This window comes from Mauremys mutica, chromosome 12 (genome assembly GCF_020497125.1).
Source record: "Mauremys mutica isolate MM-2020 ecotype Southern chromosome 12, ASM2049712v1, whole genome shotgun sequence".
Taxonomy (NCBI): Eukaryota; Metazoa; Chordata; order Testudines; family Geoemydidae; genus Mauremys; species Mauremys mutica.
In genome coordinates this window covers 23,999,434-24,027,347 of record NC_059083.1, presented here as the reverse complement: position 1 = coordinate 24,027,347, position 27,914 = coordinate 23,999,434, and the positions used below count along the sequence as shown (strand labels likewise).

At 52.7% G+C, this 27,914-nt stretch overlaps 1 protein-coding gene across 1 annotated transcript; it reads left to right on the top strand.

Moving 5' to 3' along the window:
- Positions 1 to 218: 218 nt before the first annotated feature.
- LOC123346634 (E3 ubiquitin-protein ligase TRIM39-like) lies at positions 219 to 27,914 on the top strand. The gene is made up of 6 exons (XM_044984112.1): positions 219 to 405; positions 8,449 to 8,902; positions 12,039 to 12,134; positions 12,719 to 12,935; positions 21,440 to 21,615; positions 27,702 to 27,914. The coding sequence occupies exons 2-6, from the start codon at positions 8,486 to 8,488 to the stop codon at positions 27,912 to 27,914; spliced, it is 1,119 nt and encodes a 372-aa protein (XP_044840047.1). The 5' UTR covers positions 219 to 405; positions 8,449 to 8,485.

Sequence of the window (27,914 nt, the reverse complement as noted above, 5' to 3'; positions counted from 1 at the left end):
CTGCTGCAGGAGCTGCCAAGGCAGAGCCCGGCCGGCCTCGCTCGGCTTCTCTCCTGCAGCAAATGTTGCCTGTTCTGGGGCCGCCCCTGGGGGCGGGGCTTCTGCCTCTTCTGTTGGTTGGTTTTTAATTTCCCTCCCGAGAGCGTGATTGGCTCCCGGTTACCCAATCGGCTTTAAAAAAAGCTTTAAAGGGGCGTTACTGCGCCTGCGCGATTTTTCGTTTCGCTTTTGGGATCTTCCGCTGCTGCTGGCCCCGTTCCTCGCTCCTCCTGCGGCGCCACGTGGCTGCTGCGGGCGCCTGGCTCGGGTGCGGGGGCCTTGACTTGCTCGTTTGGGGGCTGCCGACTGCCCCCCGTCCCCTCCTGCGCTCACCACCAGCCCGTGTCTGCCGCTGGCTCCCTGCAGGTGGGTTGTGGTTGGGGGGGGGAAGAGCAGTAGCTGCAGCGTTGATTTACCTGCCTTTGCCCTGCTCGCCTGGCAGTTACAGTCAGGGCCGGCTTTAGGAAGGGCCCGGCCTAATTCAAACATTTTCCGAGGGGTCCTGGCAGGGGTGACTTGAAAAATTTTTTTTGCTGAAGTTATTAAAAAACCCACCTATGGTTACCCTGAATCCGGTGATGTTTTTCACACACCCCCTGGCATCCAGCTGTGTGCCCAAGTGCATCCCAGGCACAGGCTGCAGGGCAATGCTGGGGGGGGGTCAGACGCACAGGACAGTGATGTGGGATGAGGGTGAAAATGCCCCCAGCCGGGCTGGTGCCAGAGTCCTGGCTGGGCTGGGTCTGTTCTCTGTGGGGCTCCTGCAACAGATGCATGCGAGCGGCAGCCCCTGTGTGCCCCCCGGCTCCCCAGCGGTACCTAGGGTTGGCCCAGTGCTGCTTTCTTCTTTTATTATTATTATTTATTTATTATTATTATTAAAAGCTCAGCTCTGTGTGTGTTAAGTCAGTTCAGAGTGGGGATGCTTTATAATTACGAAAGCAGGAAATCTGTCTCCCCAGCCCCAGTTAACCAGATAAAGCACAAGAGAGTTCAGATCATGTAGCACAAAATGACCAACCTAACTGCAGTGCCTCTCACTAGCTCACCCTTCCCTTGGGAGTCCTGGGGGCCATCTGGGCTCAGGAAAAGCAGGCAGGGCCCCCGGCCTCATGAGCCTGCTGCATGCTGGGAGATTTTGTTCTCTCCTTCTGAGTTGGAGACAAAGAGCGGGATCCATGAAGGGGCTCAGGTATTACAAAGCTGAATGTCACTGGGTCTAAATTGGAGCTGCCTGGAAAGTCACTGGAACCACACCGTGAGCCACAAAGCCTGAGCTATGGGTAGATGTAAGTGCCTTAGAATGGGTGACACAGAAGCCAGCGTGCCAGGCAGGGAGCTGCCTAAGCCAGTCAATGGGAGATGCTGACCAGAGGGATGTTGTATAGGGAGTCTAGGCCCCTCACTCAGCTTTGTGGGTTGCAGGGCTGTTCCTGTGACTCTCTAGGCCCATAGTATCTTGATCAATTTTGTTCCTGATGTAAAATCCCCAAAACACAGAGCAACTTTTCTCCTCTTAGAATCAAATGTGAAGCTGTTTGGGGAGTTTGAAGAAAGAGGGAGATGAGAATATGGTGTTTAACTAGAGTGGGGAGAAGGAAAATCCAGGAACTGCTGGTAGGTGCCATTGTTACTCACCAATACATCTGCACAGGGATGTTATCAATGCTCAGATCTCTGTGAGTAAGACCAGAATAACAGCGAGTAACGTGCTCCCCCATGTGAGAGACAATTTGTTTCCTCTGAGCAACATAATTTCTGTTCTAGCTTAATGAAAATGAAACAGGAGAATTGAGGAAATTATATTTCCTTACTGAATAGTCCAAATAGTTTTCTTTAAAACATGAACAGTCTCTATTAGAGATCTCTATTCCTCTGCAGCTAAAGACCTCCATAATTACAGCGTGTTGACATTTTTCACACAGAATCGTCTCTCACCTGAAAGTGTGGCTTCAGCCAAAGCAGGATTTTTATGGCATCATTCTGGATTCTACAGGGTTGGGCCCCACAGGTTTTCTGCTGCCTGTCTTCTGCTTGGAGGATCCTTCTGGGGTTTACGTGTGAGGCAGGTGTCTGGACACCTAGTGAGGCAGCAGTGCCCAGACCCAGAAACAGAAATTTAGGAACCTTAGGGAATTTTACCATAGAAATGATCTCGGCGTTGAGTGAGTTTAGGTGCCTGTAGAGTTAAAGGCCCCCAGGCAGAGATTTTCTGGATTTCAGTGGGGCGGGTAGAGGCAGGGTGGAGTGGGGGAAGGAAGAAGCGGGTTGGGAGTGAGGCCTTTGGGGAAGGGATGGAGTGGGGTCAGGGCCTGGGACAGAGGGGAGGTCGAGCACCCCTTGGGAATTTAGAAAGTTGGCACATCTGGCAGCAGAGCAGTGTCACGATCTGAGCAGGGGGCAGAAATGTACTGACCAGGGGAGATCAAGCAACTGTAGGTAGCAGCAGAAGAGGAGCTGCAGGGGAAAAATCGGGGGTGGGGGGTGGGAGCCGGGGTTAAATCGGGGGGGGGGGTGTCAGAGCCTGCACCCCTCACCCAAACTCCTTCCATAGCCTGCACCCTACTGCACCCAAACTCCCACCCAGAGCTTGCACCCCAAACCCCTTCTCCAGGGCTGGTGTAACCATTTAGGCGACCTAGGCGGTCACCTAGGACACTAGCATTTGGGGGGCAGCATTTTCTTCGGCAGCGACCACAGCGGACGGATCTTTGTCTGACTCGGTCGCCGCCGGCATTTAGTCACAGGGAGCTGGGGCAGGGGAATGCGGGAAGGGCCGCCTGCAGCAAGTAAGGAGGGAGGGGCGGCACTCAGGGGAACTCCCCGCCGCAGATCACCCCTGCTCCACCTCCTCCCTGAGCACGCCATCGCTGCTTCACTTCTCCCGCCTCCCAGGCTTGCGGCACCTAAGCTGATTGGCGCTGCAAGTGTGGGAGGCAGGAGAAGTGAAGCAGCGACGGTGTGCTCGGGGTACCTGTGCTCGTGCAGGGAACAGGGGTGAGCTGGGGTGGTGGGTGGTGCCTCAGGGTGGGGGGTGGGGAGCTGCCATAGGGTGGGCCCTCAGGGTGGGGTGCCTCAGGACGGGGGCTCGGGAACGGGGGATGGCGCAAGGTGGAAGTCTCGCCTAGGGTGCAAAACATCCTTGCACTGGCCCTGCCCCTCTCACAGTGCTCAGGAGGGGGTAAGCCCTCTGGCTGGGGATGCAGGCTCTAGGGTGGAACCAGAAACAAGGGATTCAGGGTGCAGGAGGGGGCTCTGGTCTGGGGCACCATATATAAGTGTTAGGTATGAGAAAATCACTATGAACTTCAAAGCCCAAATTAGGTGCCTAAACTCCTATTTAAAAAAAAAAAAGAATGAGGAGAGAGAAGCCCCTGGCGTACGTCTACACAGTCCATGGCTCTGAGCCTCCCACCTGGGTTGACAAACTGGCGCTTGCATTAGTGCTCTAAAACAGCTGTGTAGGCAGCATGTTGAAGTTGGGGGGACCTGAAGCAGAGGGGTCCCACATCTCAGGGGAGTGCCCTAAGTACTGGGATAAAAGTTATGAGGGAGGCTCCTCCTCTCTTATCTTCCCCCTGCCCCCAGGTGTTTTGTGTGAACTTGCCTGCAAGACCTGATCCTTTAGGCATACTCACAGGAGGCTACCAGATGGGGCCCCACCCATTGGCAGCGGGTAGGGGAGGCTGGGGGAGGCTGAGTTTCCCCAAATGGCCAGGCATGGCCCCACCCACACTCCACCTCCCAGGGCCCCCCTTTGGCAGAGCCGCTGGGCTCCAGGGGCTCAGGGTGGGGACTGCAGCACTTCCGCCTGCCCCAGCATATGGTGGGGGTGGTGCTGCGGGCACTAGCCAGCCTGGGATGGGTGTTGGCAGCTGGGGTGGGGGGAGGCTCCAGGCTCCTGGAAGTGGTGGCACTTTGGCCAGAAGGGGTGGGGCTGAGGTCTAGCCTCCCCCAGCCAGAGGGTCACAAGCCGCCCGTGGCCCCACCCATGACTTAGGCAGCCGAATGCCCGTCTTTCCCGAGTTTATGAATCACTCTGGGGCTTAGCCTGGATGCCAGGAGGGAGACAGCAGAGCAGGTGCCCAGAGCACAAACCATAGGTGCTGAGGGAACTTTTATTCCAACGACGGAGGCACTCAGTCAGGAGTGCTGGAGTCTGTGCAGAAGTGGGGGCGTCACTGGCACCCGAACCCTGGTTCCATTCCCTGCTCCTCCTCCCGCCACCGAGGTGCTGCCCAGGCCGGAAACCAGAGCTCAGCAGTGGTAAGAGCCACCTCGGGAGTCTGGGCTTCTGTGGGGAGCTCCAGACACTCTGTTACCCTCACAAAATTCTCTGTTACTCACACGCTCTAGGGGCATCCACTCGTTCCTAGGGCTCAGGCATAACCTTACACTCTGCAGGTGTGTGTGGTCTTTTACCAGTGAAAGAGCCTTACAGAGTAATATCCTACATAACCTCTATTTATTAACAATCACCAAAACAAAATGCACACGCTAAGCATACAATGCTCCCCACTCCCACTAAGACAGATGAACTTTTCTTGATGGCCAGTCAGGATCAGGTCCATCTGGGGGACTCCAGTTTCTGCACGGTGTCATTGGCAGGGTGCTGAGGTCTGGCAGCTCTGATCTTTGGGGCCGTGTCCTGGAGTTGGCTCCCCAAAGAACTTCCTTTTGGACCCCAGTTTATAGAGTGAAACCTGAGTCCTGCTTAGCTCTACCTTAACCAATCATTTTAGTAACATTTTACTAACCAATCCTAACATAGTGTAAGAAAATTCTCTAACCAATCATACCACCTTAACTGATTTACAGCTAGCAAAATTAATTATACAACAAAAACTATCAAACAACCAGACAAAGACCCTCCAGACAAACAATAGGGAAGTGGGGACCATAAAGACAAAACAATAAAGAAATGAGGATTTCACAACTACAGCTGTTGATAGCATTCTGTCTGAGAAGAAATTACTTATCAAACTAAGTTGTCTTTAACCATCTTAAAGTCTGTTTCCTTATCTGGTGACAGCGGGGGCCATTAGGACAGGGCCTCCTTCTTAACAGCCCGATATTATATTGTTTGAATGTCATTTAGATGGAATGTGAGGATGTGACTTCCTGCTTCTCAGCTAAGGGCTGCTGCTCTTCTAATCTGGCTGCAGACGAAGACCTTAGGCTTTAGGCCTTACAATATGGCTACAGAAAAAGGCCTGATCCTTACAACTCCACTGCCCTGGGCAGCCTCCAAGATGCCTGAGAGCAGCCCTTGACCTTTGTCCCTGCACCTTGGGGCAGGTGGAGGATATGGGGCTCCCGACAGCAGCCCAGGCATTAAAATGGGCCAAACATATCAATGTTGTACATAGGAGTAAGGCCAAACGTGTGTTGTGCAAGAAGTGTGGCAAAACTTCTCAATATCATAATATCGCTTGCCACTACCCAAAGTGCAGGCCCAGGGAGGTGGATACCCCGTCTAAGAGCCATACCTGTTTTGCCTGTGGGCTTGCGTTCCATACTAAATCTGGCCTGAGTCAGCATTGTAGACATCGACACCCGGCTATAAGGAATGAACAAAGGATAAATGAGAGGGTTAGGAGTAAAATTAAAGAGGGCGCATCCTGAGTCCGTATATGGACTGAGGACGAAATTGAGCAACTTGTATTATTAGAGAAGAAATATATGGGGGAAAGAAATATAAATAAATGCATAGAAAGCGAATTAAAGACAAAGTAATAAACAAATATCAGATAAAAGGTGAGAGTTAGCCAAGAAGAAGCGAGAGATAGCTCAGGAGGAGGAAATTGAGGTAGGACAAATTATAGAAAGTATTTTAGATGTTCCTCCTCCGAGAGAAAAGATTTTATCATTAAAAAGGAATCCAGAAGTGGATTCTAGGGGTTTAACCGGTAAGTGGGGAAAGCAAAGTAGAGAGGGTAAAGATATAATGAATAGTCTGATAGAAATTGAAGAATTACTTAAGGAGGATTCAACTAAAACATTTGGATGGACTGAATTGGAGAAGATATGTCTCTCATTAGTAGATGGAAAGAATCTTGGCGGAGATAAACAAGTTGAGATGAGGACCAAAGGTAGAGGGAAGGGAGTAGGTATTGATAGGAAGAAGCAGTCCAGTGCGATTAGGAGGTATGCAACCAAAAAAGCAAAATATAAATTTTATCAGCAATTATTTAATAAAGTGTCATAAATAAACAGATCAGGGTTAAGGTCTCTTTTACCTGGAAAGGGTTAACAAGCTCAGTAACCTGATGAACACCTGACCAGAGGACCAATCAAGGGACAAGATAATTTCAAATCTCTGTGGAGGGAAGTCCTTGTCTGTGTTTCTTTGTTTGGGTCTTTGTCTCTCTTTGGATTTAAGGGTGACCAGACATATTTTCCATCTCTCCAGGTTTTCTTAAGTATCTTCTTCTATTCAGTATAGTAAGTATTAGAAAGGCGGATTAGTCTTATAATTTTATTTCTGCATTTGCAATTGTGTGTTGCTGGATAAATTCTTTATTTCCGTTTGTTGTTACTTTGATTATTCTGAGGAGGAGGGAGGGGAAGTCTCTCCAGTTCTTATAAGTTAAACCCTGTATTTTTTCATCCTGGTAATACAGAGATAGTGTACTTTTTTTTTTCTTTCTTTAATAAAATCTTTTCTGTTAGAACCTGAGTGATTTCTTCCCTTGTTTGGATTTTCAAGGGAAGGGGAGGGGGAAAAGTAAATCCCTCTTTGTTTGATTCAAGGAGTTTGAATCAAGGTATCTCTCCCAAGGACAAGGGGAGGGGGAAGAAGGTGGGGGAAATGGATTATTTCCCTTTGTGTTGCGATTCAAGGTGTTTGGATCTGTGTTCCCCAGGGGAAGTTTTTGGGGGAACAGGGAGTGTGTCAGACACTTAAAACTTGACTGGTGGCAGCAAGAACCAGATCTAACTAGGATTTTAGTTTAGAGGAGTCCATGCAGGTCCCCATCTTATGAACGCTAAAGTTCAAAGTGGGGAATAAACCTATGATATAAAGATAGGAGAAGATTAGCCCGAGTTATTATGGGAGAACCAGATAAAGTGAACTGTGAAATCCCTATGGATGAAATAGAAAAGTATTTTATAGATATTTTAGGAAATGCTGGACATGGGAATATAGTGGGGTGGCCTTCAGCCATGGAGAGGGCGGATAATGATATATTAATGAGTCCGATCTCTGTGGATGAAGTTAGAAATGTTTTAAGAGAGATTAAAAAAGATAGTGCCCCGGGTCCAGATAAAATTAAGGTAAGTGATTTAAGGGACATTTTTAATTTAGACTCCTTAATTAAAGGAGCAGCCCAGGCTCCCTGGGCAGCTCTTACCACAGCCCGGCTCTGGCTTCCAGCCTGGCCAGGGGACAGGGCCTGTGGGGGGTGTGGGGCGGGAGAGGAGGAACAGTGGGCAGGGCGTGATCAGCTCCTCCACTGCGAATTGCAGCCCCTGCCTCTGCTGCTTCGTGCCCATATTAGAAAGTGCAGAGACCATGGCCCCCCTGGACCCTCCTGGATCTGGCACCACTGCACTGAGTGAGTTTAGGCACCTATAGGATTCATTAGGTATTTTCTGCATTTAAGTGTTTCTGAAACTGACACTTAAGCATCTTAAACGGGGACTTTGGTACCGAACTGATTGTGTGTATCCAGTGTAACATTGTTATCCCATGGACAAGTTCACGTTGCCTTGTATTTTTTGTAGCTGCAGAGCTATGGAATAGAACAGGGGTAGGCAACCTATGGCACGTGTGCCAAAGGCGGCACGCAAGCTGATTTTCAGTGGCACTCTCACTGCCAGAGTCCTGACCACCGGTCCGGGGGGCTCTGCATTTTAATTTAATTTTAAATGAAGCTTCTTAAACATTTAAAAACCTTGTTTACTTTACATATAACAATAGTTTAGTTATATATTATAGATTTATAGAAAGAGACCTTCTAAAAATGTTAAAAAGTATGAGTGGCACGCAAAACCTTAAATTAGAGTGAATAAATGAAGACTCAGCACACCACTTCTGAAAGGTTGCTGACCCCTGGAATAGAGGATAGCAGGGGTGATTTATGGTTCTGTGTTGGGGAAAGGTCTGATGTCATGCCTGTGAAAGAGGCAGTGTAACATATTCTGAGACAGATTGTTCTCTGCCGTGTGAAAAGCCTCATTTTCATGAGCAAATCTGCGGGCATGGTTAACCCATGGAAATTATTTTTCATCACTACTTTTGAACAAAATTATTTTTGTTTCATTTTTACAATTCTGTTTTTTAATGAATCAACTGAAAATAATGTCTTTCATAAAACAAATGGAATGGAATAAAAACTAACCTTTTAGTTATTTATTTATTTGTATTTTTCCACTATCTACATAAAAATTTATGATCCGGAGCAGAAGCAGAGAGAACAGAAGCCCAGAGATCACAGCAGCCATGGCCTCAGGGACTCCTGTACGGGAAATCCAAGAGGAAACCAGCTGTCCCATCTGCCTGGAATATCTGACGGACCCAGTCACCATACAGTGCGGGCACAACTTCTGCCGAGGCTGCATCTCTCAGTACTGTGAGACATGGGAAGAGCAGGACTCTGACCCCTTGTGCTGCCCCAGCTGCAGAGCCCGAATCCGGAAAGGGGCTTTCCAGAGTAATTATCAGCTAGCAAATATAGTGGAAAAAATCAAACAAATGGATTTCAAACAAGGAAAAGAGAATCTGTGTGAGAGACACGGCAAAGCCTTGGATCTGTTCTGTGAAGAGGACGGGGAAGCCGTGTGCGTGGTTTGTGAGAGATCCCTGGAGCACAGATCTCACACGGTGCTTCTCATGGATGATGCTGCCCAGAAATACAAGGTAGGACACACTCTGGATCCGTGTTAATTCAATTCTTTCCTTTTCAGACTCAGTCTCTCAGAGCCACAGAATCTCCTAATTTCCCAGATTTTCTCCCTGATCTCTGGATCCTCCTAAATCTCTGCCCTGCAGTCTCCTTCCTCCGGGCAGGTGCAGGGAGCCTTGGCCACTGATGGCCGGCACCCAGCCTGTCATTAGGGAGACATGGGCACTAGAGCTCCATGTGAGGCACTTTCCTCACACACAGGACTGAAGCAAGATGTGTCCATGGTGCTGCCAGGCCAGGCATGGAAGGCATGAGCTGCGCTCACTACACCCCTGACAGCATGGGCGACGGGTACCAGAGGCAGGGGAAGGCAATGCCTTCCCAAAGTGCCAGACGTAGCCCCGCCCACACTCCGCCCCCAGGCACCTCTCCTGCTTCTGCCACCTCCTGGGGCTGCCTGGACTTTAGGCTGGGGGAGGCTGGGGCCGGGCACCATCCCTGTGCTCCGGGGCCATGGGGGGCTGGGCCCACATTCTGCCCACTTAGCGGGTGAGTGGGAGATTGGGGGTGCTCAGGGGCTGGGGTCCTGCCCCCATAGAAACAGCTGAGTTTAGAGGCTGCACAGGGGGCAGGAGGGAAGAGGGTGTGTGGGGAACATCGGGAAGAGGCTCTGAAACTGTTCTGTGTGAAGAGGATCTAAGTTCAATTTGTCGGGTTTCTCGTCTGTCCTGGGCTCACAGAGCTCACACGGTGGTTCCCATCAAGCAAGCTGTCCGGGAGCACAAGATACAGAGTTGCTGTTCACTCTCATGGGTAATAACTTTGGATTTTAATTACAGGTAAATGGCATCACAAGTTGCCTGACACCAGGGCTGCTGACAGACTTGCCAGGCCTCTGGGCAAGACCGGGGGGGAAAGAGGGGCAGCTCCAGGCCTCCAGAAGGGGCAGGGCCTCAGGGAGAAGGGGCAGGGTTGGGGCTAGCCTACCCCAGACAGCCCTTCAGCACTGCCCAGGCCACATCACCTGGGGCTCCAGCAGCGATTTAAAGGGCCTGGGGCTCTGGCCACCACTGTTCTTGCAGGAGCAGCGGCAACTGCCAGGAGCCCCGGGCCCTTTTAAATCACCGAACCCCAGGGCAGCAGCCCCTTTTGCCTCCCTTGTTGACGGCCTTGCCTGACACAGGTGTGTAACTGCATCGTTCAGCTGTGTGTAGCCTACATTGCGTGAAAGCGGCTATACACATAAACAATACTCCAGCCTCGCACGGAAAGCAACAGAGGAAGATTTTAAATTTGTCTGATGGGAGAGGGGGGAGTTTTTTCTCTGAGCAGCTGAATCCTTTTCAAACCCAGCTCCCACCAGTGAACTATGGGACCTTCCTACAGCCCCAGATGCTGTTAAATGATCAGTGAGGTTTGATTCTAGGTGGTGCTGGATTCACAAGAGCTGCAGGACAGTCTGTGTGAGAGTGCTGCTTTCAGCTCGCAGAGCGGGAGTTACAAGCTGTGTCTGTTATTACTGACTGTGTCACAGGGTTTATATTGTTATTTGCATCCCAGCAGCCCCTACAGCCCCCAGATGAGATCTGACCTCGATTGTGGGGGCCCTGCACAAAACCCAGTGAGGTACAATCCCTGCCCTGAGCCATTTACAGTCTAACTGGACAAGACAGACAAAGGGTGGGAGGGGAAACTCAGGCACAGTGAGGAGAAGTGACTTGTCCAAAGTCACTTAGTGGGTCAGTGGCAGAGCTGAGTGTAACCCCCACTTTTCCAAGGCCAAATGCAGTGTTCTATCCACTAGGCTACGCTGCCTCCCCCTGCCCACCCCCCGCAGCACTGAGCAGTGATGAAGTGTGGCCATTAGGAGGAAAAGACGCCTTGATAAAGGTCCCAGGACCTGCAGGGCAATGACGTTTCCCACTGGGATTCTGAACTCCTGTGCTGCTCCACGAGGGGTTAAACTCAGATGCTGCCGGCCTGCACTAGAGGAGATCACAGGGCTGAACACTCTGTGGGACCCCGAGCACCTTCAGTCCACACACAAAAGGGCTCCACACAGCTCAGATCCATGCCAAGTACCACTGGGATTACACTGGATTGTAGCAAAACCAACCCCAGGCTGGAGCTGACCGGTGCCAGTCTGACCTGCTCTGTTGTGTTCGTGGGCAAGGACCAGCCAGAGTGGTTCCATTAGTCCCACCAGGCAGCCTTTTGAAATCTCCCAGAATGCACTGCTTCCGGGATCTTTACCAGGGAATGGGACTGTGGGGTACCTGCCCAGGGGGCATTGCCACGGAGAGGGGTTAGGACAGCACTGGGGCAACCCCCAACCCGTCCTTTATACAAATCTGCATCATGTCTAATTAGGGAGGTCACTGAGGCATCCCCAGAACATCAGAAATGCCCACACCTGCCTGCATGGGCCCATCCTCACCAGTATCAGTCACCCTGTGTGGACCCCACCACCGTTTTTTCCAGTGTGCCACCCGTGTGCATCGTTCTGCATGAAGGTGCCACCACAGCCCTGCCCCCACCCTCACGGGTGTCCTCCTGCAGCCTCAGTCTCCTCCTCTCCCTTTTGCACCAGACAAAGCCACGTCCAGTGCTGGGACCCTGCCGGACAGGGACAGTGCTCCACAAAACTGGGACCGCGCAGCTTCAAACCAGATGAATGGCCTCCCGACATCTCACGAGTTTTGCCCTGGTGCTTAGACCAGCTCTGCCCAACCAGTGCAGCCCCAGGGCTTCAGGGCTGGAATCCCAGCCCATATTTAAACCCTGCTGGCTTCTGAGATTTGTATCACTTTGTTTGTTAAACCTTCAAAAAACAGGTTTATTGATTCACCCCCATGTGACTCCAGTGCCCTGTTATACTCTGTACCATTAATCAATTCACAAATACCAGTAAAGCTTGGGTATAATTGAGATCTCTTGCTAATTACTAAAAACACTGAACCAGAATTGGTAACGAGTCTGAATGTGACACGCTCCTAGTTTCCATTAATGAGGTTTCATCTCCTTGGTGGTCCTGATGTCACAAAGCGATTAGACCCACAGTCATCTTGGGTTTCAGGTGGAAAAACACCCACTTCCAAGCACCTCTCAACTATCCAGATGAAACCTCCCAAATCATTTCTGTTTCTTCAGGAAAGAATCCAGGCCCACTTGAAAACTCTGATGGAAGAGAGAGAAAAGCTGCTGGGATTGAAAGCGACTGGAGAGAGGAATTGCCGAGAATATCTGGTAGGTGCCTGTTGTTATGAACCAGAAGGGACTGGCAGTGGGAGGCCTGTTTGGAGGCAGACTCCTGTGTGGCCTATGTGAACATGGGCTTGTGTGTGTTTCTCCATGATCACGGATTGCTGGGTTTGAGTCATGTGTAGACAAGCCCTAAGCTTCCATTTCAGTTGATGAGTAGCCCTTGTGGCTTGCCTGAATTCACACAAATATCCCCATGAAGTGCTTGTCCACTGTGTCTAGACATTTTGTGCATTTTTAAAACATTTGTTTCTTTTAATTCCCCTGACGTCTCTGTCAGTGTAGTGCTGAGTCCTGCCTCCTGCTGCTCTGGGTCTGAATTTCCACAGACCATAAATAACAGAAGATGCTGACCAATACTGACAGAGAAACATCCCTTTCACAGGGATACAGGGGCCAAAAGGGAAGGTGTGAGAGAATCCCCTGCCTAGTACCCAAAGGGTAGAGTCAAATGTCAGAAATCTTAGGATTTTCAAAGAAAATCACCCTCCTGCACACTCAGCTCTCCATGAAAGGACCCCGGGCTCCGTCCATATGTCCCTGACCAACCCTTGCCCTATTTCATACAGAAACAAACACAAACCGAGAGGCAGAAGATTGTGTCTGAATTTCAGCAACTGCAGCAGTTCCTGGAGGAACAAGAGCGACTCCTGCTGGCCCAGCTGGAGAAGCTGGACAAGGAGATTGTGAGGATCCAGAATGAAAATGTCAGTAAACTCTCCGAGCAGATTTCCCATCTCAGTGAGCTGATCAGTGAGGTGGAGGGGAAGTGTCAGAAGCCAGCGAGTGAATTCCTACAGGTGGGTGCTCCAGGACAGCCAGCTCTCCCCCCTCATTGCTACCCACCATCAGCCCTGCCGATCAACTCCTCCCTCTTCTTCCAGCACCATCTGCCTGCTGCAATCAGCTGTTCCACTGTGTGCAGGAGATGCTGGGAGGGTGGGGGAGGAGCGGGAAGGGAGTGTGCTCATGTTAGGATTCCCTCCCGACTTTGAACTCTGGGGGACAGATGTGGGGACCCACATGAAAGACCCCCTAATCTTATATTCCATCATCTTAAATTAAAAACTTCCCCAAGGCACAAATTCCTTTCCTTCTCCTTGCTGCCACCACCAAGTGATTTAAACAAAAATTCAGAGATGGGTCACCTGGAATCCCTATTCCCCTAAAATATCCCCGTAAACCCCTTCACCCCCTTTCCTGGGGAGGCTTGAGAATAATATACCAACCAATTGCCTTTAATGTAAGTACAGACCAGACCCTTATCTTTAGGACACTAAAATCAATCAGGTTCTTTAAAGAAGAACTTTATTATAAAGAAAAAAGTACAAGAATCACACCTGCAAAATCAGGATGGAAGGTAACTTTACAGGTTAATAAAAAGATTTAAAACACAGAGGAGTCCCCTCTGGACTCAGCTTCACAGTTACAAAAACAGGAATAAAACTACCTCTTAGCATAGGGAAAATTCACAAGCTAAAACAAAAAAATAACCTAACACATTTCCTTGCCTTAGTTAGAATTTTTGTAATCTTAGATGGATCATTTCAGGTAGGTTTTCAGGAGATGTTGTCCCTGCTTGGTCTATCTCTCGATCAGGAAAGGGAACAAAGAAACAGAGCCCAAACAAAACCTCCCGCAACCCACCAGATTTGAAAGTAGCATCTTTCATTATCGGTCCTTCTGGTCAGGAGCCAACCAGGTTATCTGAGCTTCTTAACCCCTTAGAGGTAAAGCGATTCAGTACAGCTGCAAGGAGGTATTTTATGTTACTCTTTCCTTTATATTTATGGCAGCTCACAAGAGGAGTTGAGGAAGAGACAGGGTGGAGGTTGAGTGGGAGGGGGAAGAGTTGGGTTAGGGTGTGGCATTGGGGAAAGGTTTGGAGTGGAGGTGGGGCATGGGGTTGAGCACCCCCAGGGACAATTGGAAACCGGCACTCATCATGAGAAACATGCCAGACCTCCACAGAGGGAGGAGCGGGCTGCTGAATCATAAGCACTGGAGTCCAGCAGTCGGAGATCTCAGTGTAACTTGGCATGTGCATTGCTGACATCTGAGTGAGTATTATTCTTAGAAGAGTCACAGAGATATGAAAGATGGAAAAGCCCCATTAGCTCAGGGAATCCCTGGGGCCAGGGCAGGGTCTCTTCCCCCATACTTCCAAAATCCCTTCCCTGGAATCCCCTGTGTGTGTGTGTCAGAGAGGACTGAAATTCTTTTGTCTCTCTCTCCTCTAGGATGTCAGAACCATCTTGAGCAGGTATGTGGCTCCCTCGCACTCCACAATGCTGGGAAAGAGCTTGATGATGAGGGTAGCACCGCATCTCCCCGGGGCTCTACAGCAAAATGTGTGGGGAGATCACGTGTTGGATCCAAATCTCTCTGATCAACTCCATCCTGGGGTGCTAACTCTTGTACAGAAGACTCCGGAATTCTCATCAGTGGGAAAGACTAAGCTCAAGTATTTTGTAGAGATGTCACATCCCTGGAGGACTGGCTGCCTCAGGATTGTGGAGATGGACTATGGGCCTGTCACTGCATTGCACTGGTCACTATTCAGCCCAGGGCAGTAGTTTTCAAGAGCCTTTCCCCATCTGAGGGCTGTTTGGAGACCTGTGAGAAATGAGCTGGGGAAGTGGTAGTTGGTGTCTCAGTCTAGTTCCTAGAGGCAGATTTCTACAGCACTTCACCTGGGAACCTCCTGACCCTCAGAGCATGGAGGCCAAGGAGCGAATTGGCCATGGAGACTCAATTCCACTTTTGTCCGCAGAACTGGTCTCTCCAGACCAGAGTTGAAGAATATTAATGACCTTTGAAGGGAAGGCTGCTTGGCCCTGGGTTGTGTTGCATCTGCTCTGAGGCTGGGAGAAGTTGAGGAATTCTAACTCCAGGCCCATTAGAGCAGCAACTCACTAGCCAGAACTTATAATGAGTCACACAGTAAAATATAATCACGTGAAATTGTTTCCCTCCAGGTGTGAGAAAGGAAAGTTCCAGCAGCCAGAGGAGATTTCTCCTGAACTGGAAGAGCGAGTCAGTGGTTTCTCCCAGAAAACGATTGTGCTAATGGAGATTCTGGGGCAGTTCAAAGGTACTCAGAAGGGATCTAGGAATGGAAATTGGGATGCGCCTCTGAGAAGAGAATGGTGCTGATCAATTGGTTCACACTTAGATGATGCTGTTAAATTAAGAAATGACTCAAAGACTTTAAGGCCAGAAGAGACCATCATGATCCTCCAGTCTGACCAACTGCACACTGCAGGCCACAGAATCTCACCCACCCACTCCTGCAATTGACCCCTAACCTCTGGCCAAGTTACTGAAGTCCTTAAATCTTGATTTTAAAACTTCAAGTGTAACTGGTTGAGCACTCAGCAGTGCGGCGCCTCCTGCTGGTCAGTCAGGGAATTAGCTTTCCCGCTCCAGAGCACCCACTGCTGGCCAGTGTCTCTCCTGCCTCAGGCGCCTCCATGTCCCTCCTGGACCCCAGTGCCCCTTACCTTGGGGTTCTGCCCACAGCAGTACCCCCACACCCTGGGTCTCCTCTCCCAGGGGCATCCCAACCCTTTACACCCACCTTGCCTCAGTGGTTACTGCCAGTCATCTAGCCCCCTTTCTCTGGGGCAGCCTGCAGTCCGCAATGTCCACTCATCATTAGCAAAGGGGTTGGACCTACTGCCTTTCTAGCCCTAGTACCATCCCTCGCCCTTAACAAGGCCTCAGCCTGGGGACTTGCCGGGCCAGAGCTCCCCAGCTCTGCCTGCTCCGCCCCAGCCCTGCTCTGTGTAAGGTACCTTGTGCTCCCAGGCAGCCCTGCAGTGAGACTCTTGCCTGCCTAGCTCCCAGACCTTTGATCAGGGCCAGCTGTAACCTAATTGGGTGTAGCCCCCGCTGTGGCTGCCTCCCCAACCAGCCGACCTCAGCTGCTTTTCACTTTTTACCTCCTTTTATCCCAGGACGGGGGTAACTGTCCTGCTACCCAAGTTATGGATCAGGAGAAGGCGTTCGACAGGGTGGACCACGGGTATCTCCTGGGCATTCTGCAAGCGTTTGGCTTCAGGTCCCAGTTTGTGGGTTTTCTCCAGGTGCTGTATGCTTCCGCAGATGTCTGGTCAGGCTCAACTGGACCCTGACCGAGCCGGTTAGCTTCGGGCGGGGAGTGCGGCAGGGGTGCCCCCTCTCGGGCCAGCTGTACGCCCTGGCGTTCGAGCCCTTCCTCTGTCTCCTCCACAGGAGGATGACGGAGTTGGTGCTTCGGAAACCGGAGCTGCGGCTGGTCCTGTTGGCATACGCTGACGATGTGCTCCTCGTGGTCCAGGACCCGGGCGACTTGGCGCGGGTGGAGGCCTGCCAGGCCGTGTACTTGGCGGCCTCCTCTGCCCGGGTCAACTGGGTCAAGAGCTCTGGCCTGCTGGTCGGGGACGGGTGGCAGGCGAGCTTCCTCCCACCCGCGCTTCAGGCCATCCGGTGGAGCGCGGGTCCGCTGCTCTATCTCAGCGTTTACCTTTCTGCCACGCATCCGTCTCCGCCGGAGAACTGGCAAGGTTTGCAGGGCAGAGTGGCGGAGTGGCTCCGGAAATGGACAGGACTCCTGCGGTGCCTTTCCCTCCAAGGGAGGGCACTGGTGCTCAATCAACTGGTCCTGTCCATGGTCTGGTACCAGCTCAACACCCTGGTCCCGGCCCTGGTGCTCCTGGCCGACCTCCGGAAGGTTGTTCTGGAGTTCTTTTGGCCAGGACTGCACTGGGTCCCTGCAGGGGTGCTCCACCTGCTCCTGGAGGAAGGAGGACAGGGCCTGAAGTGCCTACGCACTCAGGTCCACATCTTCCGCCTCCAGGCACTGCAGAGGCTCCTTTATGGTGCGGGTAGTCTGGCGTGGAGAACCCTGGCGCACTCCTTCCTGTGCCGCTTCCGAGGGCTCCGATACGACCGGCAGCTCCTTTATCTCGATCCGAGGGGTCTTCTGCGAGACCTCTCCAGGCTGCCGGTCTTCTACCAAGACCTCCTCCGGACCTGGAAGCTGTTCTCTGCGACCAAGTCCATGGCAGCCACCAAGGGGGCGGATCTTCTCGCGGAGCCCCTGCTACACAACCCCCAGCTCCGTGTGCAGGTGGAGGAGTCCCCCGCAGTGCGCCAGAGGTTGGTCCTGGCGGAAGCTACCAGGGTCGGAGACCTCCTGGACTAAGACCGGGGAGACTGGCTGGATCCCCTGGTGCTCGCTTGGTATATGGGGATCTCGAGACCTTGTACTCCCCGACGCGTACTACAGGAGGTGAAGGCCGCTTTGCCGCCCGCTGCTCGGGCCTACCTCGACCGGGTCCTGCGTGAGGGCACGCCCCGCCCGCCCCCCACCCCATGCCCTCTGGACCTTTTCGTCAGGCCCCTGCCCCGTGGACCCGACCGGCCCCCACGCACCTTCTCCACAAGCCGGGTGCACGATCTGCAGCCGGTCCGTTTCCAAACCGTGCCAAGGAAGCATCTCTACATGCTCGTGCTCCACACCCTTCACTTCCTCACCCTCGTGTCCCACCCTGACACCAAGTGGCAGGACCTCCTGCCACCTCTGGAGGGTGAGGAGCCCCGGTGGGCCAGCCTGTACTCCACCCTGATCCCAAGGCCCGCCGGGGATATCAGTTGGCAGCTCCACCATGGGGCCGTGAGCACGGGCGTGTACTTGGCGCGGTTTACCCCTGTCCCAGACACCTGCCCTTTCTGCGGCGTGAGGGAGACCCTGGCTCACATTTACGTAGAGTGCGCCAGGTTGCAGCCCCTATACCGGCTCCTCACCAATATCCTGCTTCGTTTCTGGCTGCACTTTTCCCCCCACCTCCTTCTCCATGCACTCCCTATCCGTGGCCCCACGAAGTCGCGGGACCTCCTGGTCAACCTCCTCCTCGCCCTGGCCAAACTGGCCATCTACGTGACCAGGGAGAGGCAGTTGGCCAATGGAGACTCCTGCGACTGTGGGGCTTGTTTCCGATCCTAAGTCCGTTCACATCTCTGGAAGGAGTTCCTCTGGGTGGCGTCCACTGGCTCCCTTGACGCCTTCGAGGAGCAATAGGCGCTGTCCGGGGTTCTCTGCTCGGTGTCCCCGTCAGGCTCCCTTCTTATGACCCTTTGACCACACTCCTGTCCCTGTTCTTTTGTTAGTTGTCCCCCGCAATTAGTGGGTTTCTGAGGTCCTGTAGATCCTCCCCTTAGGCTGGCGTGGGGGATCTGTTAGCATGGGGCGGGCTTCCGTCCGCCCCATTTCCCAGAAAGCCAATAGATACACAAGTTACAGAGAATCCACCATTGACTCTAGTTTAAATCCGCAACTGACCCGTGCCCCATTCTGCAGAGGAAGGAAGGAAAAAAATCCCCAGGCTCTCTGTCAATCTGACTTGGGGGGAAATTCCTTCTGGACCCCAGATATGATGGTCATTGGATACCGAGCATTTTGGCAAGACCCAACAGCCAGACACGTGGCAAAGAACTCTCTATAGCTCAGAGCCCTCCCTGTCTACTGGCCCATGACCAGCCATGGGGCACATTTCTCAAAGGCGGATCCAGGCGGTCACTGTGTTCTGGTACCGTTTGCAGCTAGTTTGGGCCAAATGGGCTGTAGGGAAGGAGAAAGCCCCTCCCCCATGGTCAGGGATCCCTCCAGCACAGGCGCCTCTGGTGCCTCCTTCCCAGCAGCTGCAGGCACAAGGCGTGTTCCTGAGAGGGCTGGGAATGGGGTGGGGGTGCTGAGGGTGGGTGGAAGAGGGAGGGGGTGGACGAGGGATAGAAGGACATGGGCAGTGGAAAGCTGGGCTTCTGACACTCTGCACAGTGGCCTAAACACCCGGGGGCCATTGTCACAGGGATGTAGCTCTGGCTGGTTCAGAACTTCCTCAGCCTGTGCCAAGGTCTGCACCGGCCCCTGCAGCCACTGAACAGCAGAGTCACAAATGGCCCCTCCCCTCTCTCCTTTTCCCGGTACAGGGGGGAATCGAACCCTTTGAGTCAATCCTCCCCCACCTCAATTTCCACCTTGATAAAATAATTTTACTATTATTTCCATTTCTGCCTATGGAGGACGAGGTCCCATCGTGCTACTCTCTGTAGAGGCGCTGAGTAAACAGACCCAACAGCTCACAATTAGAGCCAAGATTTCACAAACTCTGAACATCCTGTTAGTGTCAAAGGGACCCAAGTGGGTAAAGTTACCTTTATGCCAAAGTCTTTGCAGGCTCTGGGTCTAGGTTACGACAAAAGGCAGTAAGTGAATGAGACAAACCAACTGGAGTCTGAAGGGTGGGAGGGGATGAGGAGGGAAAAGTAAATCTCTTACAGATTGTGTGTCCTGGGATAGTTGTAAGGCTGCAAGGATGCTGGCTCCATTGTTGAAAGATGCCTGATTGAGAGGGGAACAGAGATTTCAGACCTTTTTATATTAAATACCTGAGTGTGTCTCTGTGCGTCTCTGCCTGTTTCTCTGTCATAATTATAAAACAGTTTCAGAGTGGGGATGCTCTTATGAATATGAAAGTCTCACCTCTCTTCTCCTTTCTCCCCCAAGACACTCTGCCATCTCAACTGGAGAGAAAAAGGGGAGAATTGTTTGGAGCACACAGACAGGGTGAGTTTGCAGGTGAAGATTGCCTTTAAATTATGAGAAAATTCCAGAGAAAACGTCTTCATGAGATTGTAGCTAAAGTTACCAACCAAATTGACAGTGACCATGACACACACAGCCCTAAAAATAACACATTAAACGGTAAGGAGATCCAGGAGCCCATGTCTCCCCCCACAACACACACACACTTTTAAAGGTGGGATGACCAGAACACTTTTCAGTATGGGCATAGTTTGGGGAAAGAGGGCCACGTTCCCCCACACACACACTGCAAGCCTTGAGCAGGCGTGGAGCATGGCAGGCAGTATCAATGCTTAGGGCAGGGCAGCTGAGCAGCTCCTCTGTGTAGTGCAGCCCCTGCCCACAGCACCAATCTCACCCTGGTGCTGGCCTCTCTCAATGGCCCCACCCCTGCTCCTCTTTCCCTCAGGCCCTGGCCAGGCCAGAAGCCAGAACCAGGCTGCCATCCAGGGACTGCACTGGGGAGCCCTGGATCCTCCACCTGCCCAGGATGGTGCACCCCAGGGAGTGTGTACATGGGCTGGGGACTGCTGCCAAAGGCCCATGGACCCATGTCCAGGGCAGGTGGAGTGTCAGGGGCTCTCCATAGCGGGCAAGTCTCCCAGCCTGGCCAGGGGGCAGGGCCTCAGTCAGGGCCACGGAGGGGGCGGGGACACAAAAAGAGTCCTGACACCAACCTTAGTGCTGAGTTCATGCCCATTCTGATGAACAGAAACACTCTTAACTGAGTCACACGTGAACAGAGCTCCCTGCCACATCCCTCTGCTTCACCCCGATGCAGGGGGTCTCCCCATCGCTCTTCTCCAACATCCTGCCTTTCCTCTGGGCAGGGCTGGGCTCTCCCATTGGAGCCGCTCCCTGCTTCCTGGATTGGGGAGATGCTCTTCCTGTGAGACTGTCAGCTCCTCCTTTCGCTCTAGGCTGGAGATGGCGCTACCACACCCAGTGCCACCTCCTACTCTCTGGTCTTAAGTGGCTGTTCCCCATTGCTGCACCTTCCTCTCTGTTCCCTGGCCTGGGAGTGGAGGCTGCATTAGGGGAGGGAGCTTCCCTCTGGGGTTTAAAGCTGGTACCTGCCACTTCTGCTCCCTCAATAAAAACTTTTGACGCCTTCCTGGCTGTGTCTGTGCTGCTGGGAATGGGGCAACACCAGCAGCGGGATGTGGGAGCTGAAGCCTCTGTGATAAATGAGAAACTAATGAAGTGGGACCTGTTACAAAGACTGAGGAGCTGCAGTGACATCTCTGCTCAGTCTCAGGGCTGGTCTACACTGGGGAGGGGGGTGGGTCGATCTAAGATACGCAACTTCAGCTACGTGAATAGCATAGCTGAAGTCGAAGTATCTTAGATTGATTTACCTCTCGTCCTCACGGCGAGGGATCAACGTCTGCGGCTCCCCGTCGACTCCGCTACCGCCATTCATGCTGGTGGAGTTCCGGAGTCAACAGGAGCGCGTTTGGGGATCGATATATCGCATCTCAATCGATCGCTACCTGCCGATATGGCAGGTAGTCTAGATGTACCCTCAGATGTCCAGGACAGAGGCAGTTCCCTGGGATCCGGGACTGTCCCAGCCTGAATGGGGCTCCTGGGGAGCGTGAGAAATAGCCCCAGCCTCCCCCAGGGCTGAGCTCTGACCCTAACGCTCTGATTCTCTCTCCAGTGAATGTGACTCTGGATCCAGACACGGCTCATCCCCACCTCGTCCTGTCTGAGGATCGGAAATGTGTGAGATGGGGAGACATGCAGCAGCGACTACCCAACACCTCTGAGAGATTTGACACTGCTCCGTGTGTGCTGGGCTGTGAGGGATTCACCTCGGGGATGCACTGCTGGGAGGTGAAGGTGGGGGGTGGGGGAAGCTGGGCTGTGGGGGTGGCCAGAGAGTCTGTGGGGAGGAAGGGACGGATCAGCCTTAGCCCTGAGGGGGGGATCTGGGCTGTGGGGCGGTGGGAGGGTCAGTTCCAGGCTCTCACCTCCCCTGTGACCCCCCTGCCCCTGAGCCGGGCCCCCAGCAGGATCCGGGTTTGTCTGGACTGTGACCGGGGGCAGGTGACATTTATCGATGCTGGTGACGAGGCCCCGATCTTCACTTTCCCGCTGGGCTCCGTCCCTGGGGGGAGAATCCGACCCTGGCTCTGTGTGGGGCCATGGGGATCCCGGCTCAGCCTGTGTCCCTGAGACACAGCAGAGGCAGGAACCAGAATTTAGCCTCTCTAGCCTCATGGACCCAAGTCTCTATGATCTTGGAGGACTCCCATCTACCCAGCCTCTGGCTCCTCATCTCTATGGCCCCTGGAAGCACCTCCCCCACCCTCTCTGCAGCCCAAGGGATAGGGGGAGGAAGGGGAAGACCCCTGGGGCTGCAGGAGGGGCCCTGAGGGGCAGAGTTGGGGGCTGGGCTGGGGGCAGCACTAACAGCCGGGGAGGGGACAGGCGCAGGTGGGGGTGGCAGGGACACAGCATGAATCAATCAGGGTTTGGGTTGTTGGGGAGAAGCAGCAGCAGGAGGGAGCGTTTTGTACAGATCTGTGTCCTTAGATCTCACTGGGGTCTCCCAGCTGGGGATCAGCACGAGGGGAAGGGATAAGATCAGGGAAGGAAGAGAGCAGCCGAGGGGGATGATCTGTGACAGAAGCCTGGTCTACACTAGGCGTTTAAACCGGTTTTAGGAGCGTAAAACCGATTTAACACCACAACCGTCCACACTAGGAGGCACCATATATCGATTTTAATGGCTCTTTAAACTGGTTTCTGTACTCCTCCCTAACGAGAGGAGTAACGCTAGTATCGGTATTTACATATCGGATTAGGGTTAGTGTGGACGCTGATCGACGGTATTGGCCTCCGGGAGCTATCCCACAGTGCAGCAGTGACCGCTCTGGACCGCAATCTGAACTCGGATGCAGTGGTCAGGTAGACAGGAAAAGCCCCGCGAACTTTTGAATATTTCCTGTTTGCCCAGCGTGGAGCTCCGATCAGCACGGGTCGCGATGCAGTCCGAAATCAAAATAAAGAAAGAGCTCCAGCACGGACCATGCGGATGTGATCGCTGTAAGGGCAGGCAAATCCGTTCTATCAGCGCTCCGTTACAGAAGATGAAATTCAGAATCCTTTTTTAAAAATCTCCAGACAGACGCCATAGCAGGGACTCAGAGCACTGCAGCGTTACAAGCGTAACGGAAAGCCAAATAATCAAATGGACGCTCATGGACTGGAGGACTGAAGCTACCCCACAGTTCCTGCAGCCTCCGAAAAGTATTTGCATTCTTGGCTGAGCTCCAAATGCTTCTAGGGTCAAACACAGTGTCCGCGGTGGGTCAGGGCATAGCTTGGCTATCTACTCGCCCCCCCCACCCCCAGAAGCGAAAGGGAAAACAATCCTCTGACTCTTTTACATGTCACCCTATCTTTACTGAATGCTGCAGATAGACACGATGCTGCAGCACTCAACACCAACATCCTCACTCCCCCCCTGCCATGGGTGGCTGATGGTTCAAAAGGACTGGTAACCGTCCTCGTCATCAGCCTATTGGCACATGGGGCAGTAACCATGCTGACTAGCATCTGTCAGGTCAATCAAGGGCGCCTGGCCCTAATTTTTTCTGGTGGATGGTGCAGTATGGCTGGTAACCATCGTCATCATAGCAACAGGGGGCTGAGCTCCATCAGCCCCCACCCTTCATGTGTAAAGAACAGATTCAGTTGCCCCTGGACTAGCAAAGGGATGCTGGGCTTCTCTCCTACACACTGCTTAATGTCCTGTCTGGACTATCATAGCAGCTGGAGGCTGCCTTCCACTCATTTCTCACTAACAAGTCACCATGTCTTTTTATTCCTGCATTCTTTATTACTTCATCACACAAGTGGGGGGACAATGCTACGATAGCCCAGAAAGGCTGGGGGAAGAACTGAATCAACAGGTGGGGTTGTTACAGGAGCACCCCCTGTGAATAGCATACAGATCATAGTTTCTGCAGGATCTGACACAGAGCAGCTGTGCTCTCTGGTTCTATGATACAGTGGTTATCTAGTACACTTACCTATATTCTAGGCAGGACTGATTCTATTTTTAGATACCAAAAAGAAGGGATTGACTCAGGGAGTCATTCCCAATTTTGGCTTTTGCGCCCCTGGCTAAGAGCAGCCAGGGGCACTTATGACAGCAGCAAATAGTACAAAAAGACTGGTAGCCATGATCATCTTAGTTCCAATTTATGGATTGGTAGATGGTACAGAACGGCTGGTAACCATCTCTGCTGTCATGCAAAAGCAAAAGCATGCTTCTGTGTAGCGCTGCTGAATCGCCTCTGTGAGCGGCATCTAGTACACATACGGTGAGAGTCACAAAAGGCAAAACAAGCTCCATGATTGCCATGCTATGGCATCTGCCAGGGCAATCCAGGGGAAAAAGGCGCGAAATGCTTGTCTGCCGTTGCTTTCCCAGAGGAAGGAGTGACTAACGACATTTACCCAGAACCACCCGCGACAATGATTTTTGCCCCATCAGGCACTGGGATCTCAACCCGGAAGTTCCAAGGGGCGGGGGAGGCTGCGGGAACTATGGGATAGCTAGGGAATAGCTACCCACAGTGCAACGCTCCAGAAGCCGACGCTAGCCTCGGACCGCGGACGCACACCACCGAATTAATGGGCTTAGTGTGGCCGCGCGCAATCGATTTTATAAAATCTGTTTTACAAAACCGGTTTATGCAAATTCGGAATAGTCCCGTAGTGTAGACGTACCCAGGGAGGAGAGACACAGGGAAATAAAGAGGGATGGAAAGTGAGGCTAGAACAATAATGAATAGAAAAGGACAGTATGGAAGGAAAGGGAACGTGAGCGGGACACGGAGATTTATTACATGTTACTGACAGTGAGACTGTAACTCATTTATTCCCTATATTAATTCCTGGCCATTGGTGCTATTTTAGTGCCATAAAGAAAACTGTTCTCAGTAGCTGGGGATCTCCTTGCCGGGCTCCAGTTATTAAAGCTCCTTCTTAGCTCCTTTTACTTTGCTACTTTCCAGCAACTTACTGTAAATAAAACATTACAAACAATAATTCTTGTTTGTTCCACTTTAATGTTCCAGCTGCAAGGAATATTGAGCCTCTGGTAAGAGAGTTTGGATTTTACTGCGTGATGTGTCACTAACCAGCCTGTGCTCTGCCTCTGTCCTGTGCACCCCCATGTCAATCAGGAATTGCTCAGCTGTGGTGACTGGTTGCACAGGGGGCAATCCATGAAGGGACTCTGGTGTTGCAATGCTGAGAATCACAGTGAGTAATTTTTAGGCAGTGAGAAAATCACAGGGACAGCAGCACTGTGACCCTCAGAGCTGAGTCAGAGGCCTAAACTCCCTAGACAATGCATGGGCGACACGGGCACCTTACAATGTGATTCACAAAAGCCACCTCAGTAGACGGGGAGCCATGTAAGTTAGCCAATGGGAGATGCTGACAAGGCGGGAAGGGATGTCCTAAGTCACACCCCTCTCATGGTGCCTATATCTGGGCTGCAGAGGAGTGTGTGTCTCTGCTTAGCAACCCACAAACAGGAACCTACCATCTGACGTCCGGGGCCTCCAATCACGGCAGCTGCCAGTGCCTGGTAGTGGTGGCAGTGGCTGGGAGCCCCAGGCCCTTTGAAATCGCCCCAGCAGGCTGCAGGGCTCCTAGACGCACATGCTGGGTGGGTGCAGTGGCACATTAGGGGAAGGAAAAGCACTGGACCTTGGCAGGAGCTGCACTGGCCAGGGGTGGGGAGAAGAAGCCCCGGACCGTGGTAGCTGGGCGGGGGGTTGGGCAGGAGAAGCCCTGGACTCCGGCAGGAACCACGCAGGGTGGGGTGGGGGGCAAGAGGGTTGAAGCCCTGACAGCTGAGACTCTCTATCTCCTGTGCCCCCTGCGGGGAGCTGGCTCTCACTCTCCGGCTGTGGAGAAATTCAGCCAAATGTACCCACCTTGGTATCTCCATTTCCCCATCACCACACAGCCATGAAGGGATTCAGCCTAGGAGGCAGGGTCAGCATTAGCCCCATGTGGCAGGTGGGATGTAGGGCACCCAGAGGTGAAGTGAGTTTCCCAAGGCTAAGCAGAGAGTCAGTGGCAGAGCAGAGAACCAAACCCAGCACACCTGAGCCTCAGGCCTCTCTCTTAACCACTGGGCCACCCTTCCTACTCGAGAAAGGGGAACCTCCTCTGCTGTTTTGAGTGGGTGGGTGGGAGCGGGCACTAGACAGAGCCACCAGGAGATGGGGAGCAGAGAGACATGAGAAAATAGACACGGGTGGGAAGCAAGAAGGGGGAAACATCAGGAAGGGGAGCAAGGACTTAGAGAAGAAACAAGAGCGAGGGAAAGGGGCAGGGAGAGCGATAGGAAAGGAGAAGGGGGAAAACTCCCCACTGCTTGTGTCTCCCATCCCCCTTCTTCCCACAGCCGTCAGTGGCCCTCAGCTCCCAAACAGGCCCTAAGCAGGGGTGAAGCACAGAGACTGGGATGTTACTGAAGACAGCTTGTAGCTGAGTGCAATGATTTTAATACACTGTAATTCATGGTAATGTAATGCTGTAGTTCACTGCTATTTTAATAATGACATTCCAGTGATACCAGTGACAGACACACATTCAATAACTAGAGTATGAAAGAAGTGTATAAATATGCTGAAAATTGTCAGTTCTGGGGACAGACTGAGCCCCCCCAGACACACACACCTCACCCTTAAGGCAGGAGGGGGCAGAAAGGAGTGAGCAGTGGGTAGAAGGAGGCTGTCAGGGGAGGGGACCTGCGGGAGGGGCAGAGCAGTGGCAGGAAGCGGTGGAGTGGGGTGAAGTGGGGGCTTGGCCTCGGGGAAGGGGGAGGAGCCGGGATGGGGCACCCACCGGCACAACTAAAAGTCAGCACCTATGGTGCGAGGGGTGGTACTAGGGGCAGGAGCGAAGGCAGGCGGGTGGGCATGTGGAAGCCCTGGCCATGCCAGAAGCGCCCCCAGCAGCGCAGTTGAGTGGGGGCCCTGAGTGCAGTCTAGCGCAGGCGCAGCACCGCCCAAATGTCAGGCACACGGAGTCCACATGGGCGCAGTTTGTGCATGCGGGCACCAGTGGGGGCCCATTGACTGTTCTGCCCTGGGGCCCGGAATTGCTGTTGTTAGGCCTGGGGGGACTCTGCTCATGTCCTGCTTGGGGCCCACAGCCCAGCTCTGTGTCCGTTTCCCTTTCTGTTCACTGTGCTGTGTTAGATCAACGATGACACTCATCCAGGGTTTGTTGTGTGTGTGTGGGGGGGGAGTTGGCAAAGGCTGCAGCTGGGTTTGGGGGAGTTACGGGGGATTGGCCTGGCTGGGATGGGGGTGGTGTGGGGGTTGGCTCTATTGGGTTGGTTGGGGGTGGGGAGTGGCACCCATTGTCCTGTGGTAATTCTTGGTTGGTCTATGGTCATCTGGGGTGCACCAGCCGGGGGTAGGGTCTACTGGGGGTCTGCTCTGGGTGTGTAGTGGTGGTACCTTGGGTCACCTCTCCCCCACCCCCGCTTTTAAAAAATATTAAAAGTTCTGCTCTTTGTGTTGATCTGTATTTCTCTTGGTTTTGGTTGGTGGGTACAGTGGACTGGTGGTGGTGTGTGGAGTGGGGCTGAGAGAGGCAAGAGGGACATTGGTTGTGGGGATTTCTGGGGGGCACAGAGAGGTGTTGCTTGAGGGGGACCCTTGAGTACATGGGGGCAGGTATTTGAATGCAGAATGAGGAAGGGGCACTGGTATGGGCAGTAGAGGGCTTGGGCTGGGGTGTTGGGGGTGTATGGGGCCCTGACTGGGACAGAGTGGGGTGGAGGCATGAGAGTCTGGCTCTGGCAGTGGGGGGTGCATTGTGGGGGCCCTGGCTGGGGCACTTGGGGGACAAGGCTTTTGATTTTTGTTTTTATTTAGATTTTTTTCACCATCAGTGCTGGTACATCATCCCCATCACTAATCTGCCCCTACATTCCTGACATCAGGAAAGTGAAACTGTTCCACTGCCCAGAGGGAGCCATGGCCACAGAGAACCCCATGGAAAGTCTCCAGGAGGAAGTTACATGTCCCATCTGTCTGGAATATTTCACAGAGCCTGTCACTCTGGAGTGTGGGCACAATTTCTGCTGA